The sequence below is a fragment of the Ranitomeya variabilis genome, chromosome 1 (genome assembly GCF_051348905.1).
Source record: "Ranitomeya variabilis isolate aRanVar5 chromosome 1, aRanVar5.hap1, whole genome shotgun sequence".
In the NCBI taxonomy this organism is placed as follows: Eukaryota; Metazoa; Chordata; class Amphibia; order Anura; family Dendrobatidae; genus Ranitomeya; species Ranitomeya variabilis.
Genome location: NC_135232.1, coordinates 855,541,371 through 855,553,373, shown reverse-complemented (window position 1 = coordinate 855,553,373; position 12,003 = coordinate 855,541,371). Strand labels below are relative to the sequence as shown.

The 12,003-nt window shown below is 45.2% G+C and overlaps 1 protein-coding gene across 5 annotated transcripts in view; it reads left to right on the top strand.

Annotated features, from left to right (window-relative positions):
• FAM13A (family with sequence similarity 13 member A) overlaps positions 1–12,003 on the top strand; it is a 255,579-nt gene that overhangs the window by 108,338 nt on the left and 135,238 nt on the right. For all 5 annotated transcript variants that reach the window (XM_077277080.1, XM_077277061.1, XM_077277089.1 and 2 more), the window contains exons 6-8: positions 2,544–2,621; positions 2,710–2,784; positions 3,874–3,945. In XM_077277080.1, the coding sequence (XP_077133195.1) occupies positions 2,544–2,621; positions 2,710–2,784; positions 3,874–3,945 (225 nt within the window). The remainder of the gene's footprint in view (positions 1–2,543; positions 2,622–2,709; positions 2,785–3,873; positions 3,946–12,003) is intronic.

Here is a 12,003-nt window from a genome sequence, read left to right as displayed (position 1 = left end):
TTCAGAATTATATAGTACCTGGCAAAATAAAGCTTCTTTCACACTTCCGTCGTTATGGGGCCGTCACAAAGCGTCGGTGCAACGTACCGACGGACAGTGGTGATTTTCTGCACAACGTGGGCAGCGGACGCAGTGCTTCAACGCGTCCGCTGCCCATAGTAAACTCCCAGGGAGGAGGGGGTGGAGTTACGGCCGGGCATGCGCAGTTTAAAATGCAGGACACGACGTACGAAAAAACGTTCCCTTGAGCGTTTTTTCACTACGACGGTCATTCAAATACCAACGCATCCAGTGCACAACGGACGTGACGTGTGGCCATACGTTGTGACCCGTCGGCAATACAAGTCTATGGGGAAAAAAACGCATCCAGTGGGCACATTTGCAGGATGCGTTTTTTTCCCAAAACGACGCATTATGACGGATCTAAAAAGATGGAAGTGTGAAAGTAGCCTTACACGACATGCTGTGCTGTTTTGTTCATTATTTATGGCCAGACCTGCCACAGTCTCTAAACGGAGCCTCTAAAGCAGATGTGAGTCTGATGTGTATTCCCAGCTTTCAAAGTAGTTGCCTTATGGGTGCCTGGCATTACAAGTCATGTCCATGAGCTGTACACCTTTTTCCTTGTCATATCAATGCAGCACTCCTCCATTCTTCATATTGACATATGTGATTTTTTTAGTAAATAGAGTGACATAAGCAAAAACTGTTAGGCCTTTTTCTCATTGCATTTATACAGTATGCCCAGGAATTCCCAATGTAGCCATAGAGGGCGATGACACAAAGCTTAAATGGACCCATTTTTGTGCCCTTGTGAAAAGGCAGCCGACCGCCGAAAAATAAAGTAGAAACTCCATTGAGTTGTACTTTGTGTCATTGCACTCTGTGGTTCTGAATCCTGTTTTTTGTGAGATTTGGATTGAGCTCCTGGACATCTGCATAAATACAGTGTAAATAGAGCTCTACACAAAATACATTTTGATAAGGCCAAGAATCTTCTGCATCAGAGTCCTTTTATTATCGCCCATTTGCATTTTATCATTTTCATCACTCTCACTGCTTTGTACCATGAACCAGCCTGCACTCTACTTATCCGTGCGCAGATTGACTTCTGATAAGTTCACGTTTTTCTGCATTTTCCATTGCATAATGCAGGCAGACTTAAAAGCATGTCAGCAAAAATGGGAGCTGTTGTTTTTATACATAAACGCCCACACATACTGTGACTTGGCAGAAGCCTCCTATTTCCACACATGTTCTGTCTTCAGAGCTGCAGTCAGACACTTCACTACAAGAACAGATTGTCTGCCAGTGGCTTGGCCGAATGACATAGTAAATAGATTGGCTGTAGGTTACTCTGTCTCCTCGCTTATCCAACTCATTGGGGTCCAGGTCAGGATTGGCTGTCATTCTCTAATAGTTCTACAATGGTATCATTTTGCTGATATTAATCTGCAAGCTATTTTTTGTGTTTTATTTAAAGCCTGGAGCAGACTGTTTTCTGCCTCATTCTTCCACAATAATATTTTCTGAATGCTGTAATTGCAGGAAACATTCCTTTTCATTCCTTTTCTAGTGCTTGTTTAGAACTCCTAGGGTATGTTTCCACTGTCCGGATTCCTCAAGTATTTGCTGCGGATTGTATACTGCGTACATCCGCAGCATCCAATCCGCAGCATCCAGATGTTACAGCATAGAGGAGGGGATTTTATGAAATCCCATCTCCACTATGTGTGCAGGGCCACATCCGGCTTCCCTGTGTATACATACATGCGGCGCGTCTTTCCAGACTGCAGCATGTGTATTTATCTTGTGGAAACGCTCTGTCTCCACAAGATAAAAAACACAGTCTATTAATACGATGCGGTGATTCCGCATATGTTCAATGAACACATCCGGAATCACCACGCTTACAACGGGGCGGCGCTTTGGGCGGAGTGGGGTATCTGCTGCGTCCAAAGCGCTGGGATTCCTGACGGTGGAAACATACCCATACACATTAGCAGTCAGCCGAATGATCGATCGGCGCCAAACGGTCGGCTGGCAGCTATCTTGTCCAGATGTCCCATACACAGGACCGCTCTGATGTTCTGTCTGAGAAAGCCACTGTCAGACTTCTCTAGCGGCTGATTATCTCTCAGAGAATAAAAGGTTCGGCAGTCCAAAATCTGATACACTGGATGCTTAACTTCCTCAACATGACTCCCCCATATACGGTACATATTAGTCTGTTGTCAAAACCCATCAATACTGGCAAAAAAATGAAGTGTTTTATAGTGACAGTAAAGCGAATGCGATTTCTGAAATCTCATAATCATGGTGCTTATTTTTTTTTTTTTACATATCTGAAGCACGGTAATTCTGTCGTGTTTTGCAGGGTTTTTTTACCAATTTAAATTAATGGGAAATGAGCATAAGTAAAAATTCATAAAAAAACAAGCCAACAACGTGGGTATTTTACGCAGTGTTTTTCCTGCAGAAAAATCTTCTGCAAATACTCAATGTGTGCACATAGCCATAAAGTGGTGTTTTGCTTGTCCTAGGAATATAATTCAGAGAGGCCTGTTGTCCCACCGAGGATGGTTGAAGTTCAAGTGGCTTCTCGGTCTCCTAGAGGAAAGGTTAGTTGACCATTTCAAGGCTGTAAATGGGCTCTCTTTGTTGTCTCGCTGGTGTTCTTACAAAAAATATTTCTTGCACTTTACACAGACACAGACCCAGGAACAGCCACTGAAGATGAGTAATGTTGAACTTGACTTACCCAAATTATCTCCAAGATTTACGGTAGGAGAATTTTCTTTTTAGGTATTTTACTAATTTTCGCAGTTTGCCTATATGTCCAGATGTGAAAGGTGTAAAGATACATCGTATGTACATCCTCGTGAACACATTTCCGCGGTGCTTTTTAGTCGTCTTACAGTCCCAGCCTGATGTAAACATGGGGAACAGTGCATAGTAATTGCAAGTAAGAAAAAGCAAACGTTCTTCTAGGCACACTTGTACACAGTTTTTGAAAGCATTCTTACTTTGCAAAATATTAAGATTTGAGAGTCCTCAGAGGTTGATACCTTTTAATGGCTAACTGAAAAGAAGGTAACAAATTGCAAGGTTTCAAGACTACACAGGTCTCTTCAGGCATAGAATAACACAGAATCTGAAGAGGCATATATTTATACACAACAGGACACAGAAATAATGCAACACATAAGGCAGGTGACTTAAAGGGGCCAATTTGTTGTTTACCAGGCATACATTTTCTAGTGGCTGTTTCTATTACTAGCAAATGGGTCTGGGCTAGGCACAACTACTACCAAAGGACAATGCAGAGGAGGAAGCGCTCTAGTTTCTCTATTTTGATGGTTAGCAGGGGTGCTGGTAGTGGGACCCTCCAACAATCCAATATTAGCCGCCTATTCTAAGAATATAACATAAATATTGTAGTCCATTAAAATGCCTTTAAATGGGATTGTTTGGTATAGAAATCCAGTTTTCTAATAGCCTCCTAGAAAGGTGTAAGCTTATAGTGTGGTCTCCTAGTCCATCTATGGGGGTGATTGGCTATAAAGTCTGTCGTACTAGAGGACCAATAATGCTACTGTTGCCGACTAAATTCACAATTTATCTGGGACTCAAAATGGACAAGCCCTTTAAAATAAATGTGTCTTCTATGATTGTTTTTACAAATTTTTTGTTCATTCTGTTTTTTTTTTTTTAAACTTATATATTTTGTTTCATTTTAGTTAATTTTGTATCCTTTTTTCTGATTATGGGGTCTGTGATCTTGTTTAACCTTCGATCAATATTCATTAACGTCTATTCTATTCTACTGTTAATGGCTATGCTACGTGATTTTATTATATTGTGTTTTGGCAGGAAACTTTAATTGATGTTCAGCAAGGAAGCAATCCAACAATTATTGTTCCTTACGTTTCACCAAGAAAAAAGGTAAAATGAAGAACATGGCATAGTTGTAGCTGTCCGATTAATAGAAGTGAAATGTGCCATACATAGTCATGTGCACCATTAGTCTTTATAGTCCCTACCTTCACATAGTCCCGAGATGCCCTCTTTGCTGGCAGGAGTTTTCACATGAGCAGTATTAATTACCGCATGGATTTCAGCTAACAGAAACTGATTTAGGAGGAGCACATAGAACTACCATTATGTGTTTGCACCTCCTTCCAATGCCTAATTTTGCACATGATGGCTTGGGCCACAACTGCAACTTCAGCCATGACACAGGTCGTGGTCAATGATCTCTATGTGCCGCTGATTCACTGCTGCATAATGCAGGTGAATGGGTTCGCATTGTATCTGGGTCGAATTTTTTTGTAACCTGCTTGTCGATGTACCTATTCACCTACATTATGCTACAATGTAGCTGCGGCACATAAAGATCTTTGCGTGCCCAACTTGTGTCACTGCCAATGTTGCCATGTAGCCTAAATCTTGGTCTGACATATTTATATAACTAGATGGTGGCCCGATTCTAATGCATTGCATATTCTAGAATATGTATGTAGTTTATGAAGATTTCAGAATAATGCAATAAATACACAGGATTCGGTCGGCCGGGCGTGACCAATCAGCGAAGCGTGGTTCAAATCCCGCACCAATTCGCGGCCGGACTGCGTCTGTCGCTGATTGTTCGCGGCCGGGCGCGACCAATTAGTGAAGCCAGGGCCAGCTCCAGGTTTCTGAGGGCCCCGGGTCAAATTGAGAAAGGAGAGAAAAAAGAAGTCTGCTACAATTTTTTTTTTTTTTTTCCCTCTAGTTCTGAGTGTGCTCTTAATTGAATCACTTGCTAGTCTGCCTATACTGCAGCCTTCCTCTCTTCCTCTCCTTCTAATCCTTGAATGGCTCTGTGTTCACCTGTTTCAAATGGATCTTCAGAGTGTAGCTACAGGTTTGAATAATCTCGCCACAAAGGTACAAAATTTGCAAGATTTTGTTGTTCATGCACCTATGTCTGAGCCTAGAATTCCTTTGCCTGAATTCTTCTCGGGGAATAGATCTCACTTTCAAAATTTTAAAAATAATTGCAAATTGTTTTTGTCCCTGAAGTCTCGCTCTGCCGGAGACCCTGCACAGCAGGTCAGGATTGTAATTTCCTTGCTCCGGGGCGACCCTCAAGACTGGGCTTTTGCATTGGCACCAGGGGATCCTGCGTTGCTCAATGTGGATGCGTTTTTTCTGGCCTTGGGGTTGCTTTATGAGGAACCTCATTTAGAGCTTCAGGCGGAAAAGGCCTTGATGTCCTTGTCTCAGGGGCAAGATGAAGCTGAAATATACTGCCAAAAATTCCGCAAATGGTCTGTGCTTACTCAGTGGAATGAGTGCGCCCTGGCGGCGATTTTCAGAGAAGGTCTGATGCCATTAAGGATGTTATGGTGGGGTTCCCTGTGCCTGCGAGTCTGAATGAGTCCATGACGATGGCTATTCAGATCGATAGGCGTCTGCGGGAGCGCAAACCTGTGCACCATTTGGCGGTGTCTACTGAGAAAACGCCAGAAAATATGCAATGTGATAGAATTCTGTCCAGAAGCGAGCGGCAGAATTTTAGACGAAAAAATGGGTTGTGCTTCTATTGTGGTGATTCAACTCATGTTATATCAGCATGCTTTAAGCGTACTAAGAAGCCTGACAAGTCTGTTAATAATAATAATAATAATAATTATCCCTAATTATCCCTGTGTGGCCTATTAATAAAAAAACAACAACATAATCACGTTCCTCCATCATGTTCTCATACACTTTATGCAGTTAATAGCCTCTGTGTCTGTACTGCTACACACTTAGGCTGTTAACTGGTTCATGCAGCTTTACATGAACACCCGAGCCTTACACTATGGCTGGTCCAAATAACTAAAGCAATTGTTACCATCCACCTCTCGTGTCTCCCCTTTTCCTCATAGATTGTAAGCTTGCGAGCAGGGCCCTCATTCCTACTGGTATCTGTTTTGAACTGTGATTTCTGTTATGCTGTAATGTCTATTGTCTGTATAAGTCCCCTCTATAAGTTGTAAAGCGCTGCGGAATATGTTGGCGCTATATAAATAAAATTATTATTATTATTATTATTGTTTGACAGCCCACGTAGCATATAACACAGCCCACGTAGTATATAACACAGCCCACCACGTAGTATATAACACAGCCCACGTAGTATATAACACAGCCCACGTAGTATATAACACAGCCCACGTAGTATATAACACAGCCCACGTAGCATATAACACAGCCCACATAGTATATAACACAGCCCACATAGTATATAACACAGCCCACGTAGTATATAACCGCCCACGTAGCATATAACACAGCCCACATAGTATATAAGACAGCCCACGTAGTATATAACACAGCCCGCGTAGTATATAACAGCCAGCGTAGTACAGTATATAACACAGCCCACGTAGTATATAGCACAGCGAGGTAGTATATAACACAGCCCATGCAGTATATAACACAGGCCACAATATAGTTAGGGCTTGTTCACATGAACATAAAAATCGGATGAGTGCTATCCTTCGTTTTGACAGATAGTATTTGTCTCTATGTTATTAATTGATGGTATGCACTGCAAAACAATCACAGTATGTATGATTTGCCTCCTATAACTGTTACGCACTTTGTCTTTCAAGTCTATATTTTGTAAGATGGCAGGTTCTTGAGGGGAGATATGTATCATTGAGGTTGGTAGCTTCGTTGATGTGCGCTCTTAAAGCATGCTTCAGCACATATAGTGCTGAGAGAGTCATTAGGGCATTCCAAGGCCAGGTTTTACGAGCAGTCAAAAGAGATGGGTGGGAATGACTGCTCACATATCCCCACCCCAGTTGGGTGATTTGGCAGATAAAATGGAGACTGGGTGTCTCATTCAGTATCTGGTTCTGGTGATGTGTGGATCTCCTGTGTGTTGGTCTGTGCTAAGGCCTAAAGAACCGGACACTATCCTGAGCGGGTGGACACGCAATATTGTATGGACTTTTTACTTTGTTTTCACTTTGTGCTGGAAAAGGCTGTTATTTTGTTTGGTTTCCTGATCGTTTTGTACAGTCTTAACCCCTTTCTGACCTCGGACGGGATAGTACTTCCGAGGTCAGAAGCCCCGCTTTGATGCGGGCTCCGGCGGTGAGCCCGCATCAAAGCCGGGACATGTCAGCTGTTTTGAACAGCTGACATGTGCCCGTAATAGGCGCAGGCAGAATCGCGATCTGCCCGCGCCTATTAACTAGTTAAATGCCGCTGTCAAACGCAGACAGCGGCATTTACCCGGCGCTTCCAGCCTGGCGGCCGGAAATGAGCGCATCGCTGACCCCCGTCACATGATCGGAGGTCGGCGATGCTTCTACATTGTAACCATAGAGGTCCTTGAGACCTCTATGGTTACTGATCGCCAGTAGCTGTGAGCCCCACCCTGTGGTCGGCGCTCACAGCACACCTGCATTTCTGCTGCATAGCAGCGATCTAATGATCGCTGCTATGTAGCAGAGCCGATCGCGTTGTGCCAGCTTCTAGCCTCCCATAGAGGCTATTGAAGCATGGCAAAAGTAAAAAAAAAAGTAAAAAAATGTGAAAAAATAAAAAAAAATATAACAGTTTAAATCACCCCCCTTTCGCCCCAATCAAAATAAATCAATAGAAAAAAAAAAAATCAAACCTACACATATTTGGTATCGCCGCGTTCAGAATCGCCCGATCTATCAATAAAAAAGGCATTAACCTGATCGCTAAACGGCGTAGCGAGAAAAAAATTAGAGACGCCAGAATTACGTTTTTTTGGTCGCCGCGTCATTGCATTAAAATGCAATAACGGGCGATCAAAAGAACGTATCTGCACCCAAATGGTATCATTAAAAACGCCAGCTCGGCACGCAAAAAATAAGTCCTCACCCGACCCCAGATCACGAAAATTGAAGACGCTACGAGTATCGGAAAATGGCGTAATTTTTTTTTTTTTAGTAAAGTTTGGAATTTTTTTTCAGCACTTAGATGAAAAAATAACCTAGTCATGTTAGGTGTCTATGAACTCGTACTGACTTGGAGAATCATAATGGCAGGTCAGTTTTAGCATTTAGTGAACCTAGCAAAAAAGCCAAACAAAAAACAAGTGTGGGACTGCAATTTTTTGCAATTTCACCGCACTTGGAATTTTTTTCCCGTTTTCTAGTACACGACATGGTAAAACCAATGATGTCGTTCAAAAGTACAACTCGTCCCGCAAAAAATAAGCCCTCACATGGCCAAATTGACGGAAAAATAAAAAAGTTATGGCTCTGGGAAGGAGGGGAGTGAAAAACGAACACGGAAAAACGGAAAATCCCAAGGTCATGAAGGGGTTAATAAACCTGCCTGGACATTTTAACAAAACCACTTCCTGTGCCTACCTCAACCACAGCTGAGCCATTACAAACCTCTGCAGTCTACAGTCTAAATGGAGAAGGTGGAGAAACTTTTTTTCTTACTCTCCACCTCCGAGAAATTCAGATTTTCTTGGTTGACCCTAGCCTTACTGATTACTGTTAGAATTATGGTCCTTGTTTTTGTTTTGTGTTTTTATTTTCCAATTTAAAGCTGTTGAGCAGTGGTTTTCTGGCGGGGGAGTTAGTCAATGCAGACTGGGCTTGCTAGCAGTAAGGAAACCATGACTGGTTCCCACTATTGCCCTGCAATGATCGGCACTTAGCTGTTCTATAAGTCTATGTGATATATGACGCTCAACATTTCGGTTACGATGTCACATTGCGACATTGTGTGGTAGTATAGCAACCTTGACACAGAATTATCAAATATTTGACATTTAATTTTCTGCCCTTGGTCGTCACGACACTCACCCAGGACACACTTGCCAGTCTTCAATGCAAATTGCATGTTAATTGGTTGTTTTTTTGTACAGCAAAATTGCATCTCTATAAAAGTATGTGCACACGTTGCGGATTTGCCTGTGGAATTTTCTGCGCAGATTCTGCATCTCTTGGCCGAAAACTCAGGTAAAAATCCACGCGGATTTGATGCGTTTTTGATGCGGATTTTCATGCGTTTTTTTTTCATTTGGATTTGTATGCCTTTTTGTAGGCTAAATAAAGATCTATTATTTAACAAAGAAAAAAGACTTGTGATGTAATTTCCTTGTCCAACCTATTCTTTTACTTACTCCATTGAAGAATAATGTTTACACACACAGATAGATAGATAGATAGACCTATAGATATATCTATCTGTCAGTCTATCTATAGATATATCTGTCTTTAGATATATTTGTCTATATCTATTTATAGATAGATCTATCTATAGGTAGATAGATATATTGATGGATAGATAGTTATATATATCTATAGATAGATAATACCAAGCCCGATGTTTGGTAATAAACATAATAAAATGGTACATAAAGAGTTAAATAAAGACACACACACACACACACACACAAAATCTGCATTAGGCCGGGGTGACACTTGCGAGAAACTTGCACGAGTCTCGCACCTAAGTACCTTGCACTGCCGCCGTCACTCGGACCGGAGTGTTCAGCTGCAAAGAAATACATGCAGCCACACGCTCCGGTCCCTAGTGCCGGCATCAGTGCCGGGTATTGAGGTGCAAGTTTCTTGCAAGTGTGATCCCGGCCTTAAACGCAGTATCTGCTTTAACCCCTTCCCGACCCATGACGCCACGTAGGCGTCATGAAAACCCGTGCCTTCCCGACCCATGACGCCTATGTGGCGTCATGGAATGATCGCGTCTCTGCAGATCGGGTGAAAGGGTTAACTCCGATTTCACCCGATCTGCAGAGAGAGGGGGAGTTGTACTTCAGCCCAGGGGGGGTGGCTTTGCCCCCACGTGGCTACGATCGCTCTGATTGGCTGTTGAAAGTGCAACAGCCAATCAGAGCAATTTGCAATATTTCACCTATGAAAATGGTGAAATATTGCAATCCAGCCATGGCCGATGCTGCAATAGCATCTGCCATGGCTGGAAATCATGTACTGGCCCCCCCCACCGCCCCCGATCTCCTCCCCAGTCCTCCGTTTTTGTCCGGTGCCCCCTCCGTTCCCCTGTCCGCTCCCCCGTGCTCCTGTCCGCTCCCCCGTGCTCCTGTCCTCTCCCCCGGTCCTCCGATCCCCCCCCCCTGTGCTGCGATCCACCCCCCCACCACCCCCTCATACTTACCGAGCCTCCCGAAGTCGGTCCGTCTTCTCCCTGGGCGCCGCCATCTTCCAAAATGGCGGGTGCGCCGGGCGCATGCTCAGTACGCCCGCCGGCCGGCAGAGTCATTACAGGTACATTTTGATCGCTGTGGTAGGTTCTATCACAGCGATCAAAATAAAAAAATAATAAATCACCCCCCCCCTTTATCACCCCCATAGGTAGGGACAATAATAAAATAAAGAAAATATATATTATTTTTTTTTCCACTAGGGTTAGGGTTAGAACTAGGGTTAGAACTAGGGTTAGGGGTAGGGTTAGGGGTAGGGTTAGGGGTAGGGTTATGGCATGTGCACACAGAGCGGATCGGCCGCGGATCCGCAGCGGATCGGCCGCGGATCGGCAGCGGATCCTCAGCGGATCGGCCGCGGATCCGCACCGGATCGGCAGCGGATCGGCCGCGCATCCGCAGCGGATCGGCCGCGCATCCGCAGCGGATCGGCAGCGGATCGGCCGCGGATACCCGCGGATCGGCAGCGGATCCGCAGCGGATACCCGCGGATCCGCAGCGGATACCCGCGGATCGGCAGCGGATCCGCAGCGGATCCGCAGCGGATACCCGCGGATCGGCAGCGTTTCCGCAGCGGATCCGCAGCGGATACCCGCGGATCCGCAGCAGATCCGCAGCGGATACCCGCGGATCCGCAGCGGATACCCGCGGATCGGCAGCGGATCCGCAGCGGATCCGCAGCGGATACCCGCGGATCCGCAGTGGATCCGCAGCGGATACCCGCGGATCGGCAGCGTTTCCGCAGCGGATCCGCAGCGGATACCCGCGGATCCGCAGCAGATCCGCAGCGGATACCCGCAGATCCGCAGCGGATCCGCAGCGGATACCCGCGGATCGGCAGCGAATCCGCAGCGGATCCGCAGTGGATACCCGCGGATCGGCAGCGGATACGCAGCGGATCGGCCACGGATCCGCAGCGGATCGGCCGCGGATTGGCAGCGGATCCGCAGCGGATTGGCAGCGGATCCGCAGCGGATTGGCCGTGGATCCGCAGCGGATTGGCCGCTGCGAATTCGAAGCAGTTTTCCATCAAGTTTACAGTACCATGTACACCTAAGGAAAACCAAATCCGCTGTGCCCATGGTGCGGAAAATTCCGTGCAGAAACGCTGCGTTGTATTTTCCGCAGCATGTCAATTCTTTGTGCGGATTCCGCAGCGTTTTACACCTGTTCCTCAATAGGAATCCGCAGGTGAAATCCGCACAAAAAAACACTGGAAATCTGCTGTAAATCCGCAGGTAAAACGCAGTGCCTTTTACCTGCAGATTTTTCAAAAATCGTGCGGAAAAATCTCAGACGAATCCGCAACGTGGGCACATAGCCTTAGGGTTAGGGTTGGAATTAGAGTTAGGGTTGGAATTAGGGCTAGGGTTTGAAATAGGGTTAAGATTAGGCTTGTGGTTAGGGTTACGGATAGGGTTAGGGGTGTGTTGGGGTTACAGTTGTGGTTAGGGTTGGGATTAGGGTTACGGTTGGGATTAGGGTTAGGATTAGGGTTGGAATTAGGGTTACGGGTGTGTTGCGGTTAGGGGTGTGTTGGGGTTAGGGTTGTGATTAGGGTTATGGCTACAGTTGGGATTAGGATTAGGGGTGTTGGGGTTAGTGTTGAAGTTAGAATTGAGGGGTTTCCACTGTTTAGGCACATCAGGGGTCTCCAAACGCAACATGGCGCCACCATTGATTCCAGCCAATCTTGCATTCAAAAAGTCAAATGGTGCTCCCGCCCTTCCAAGCCCCGACGTGCGCCCAAACAGTGGTTTACCCCCACATTTGGGGTACCAGCGTAC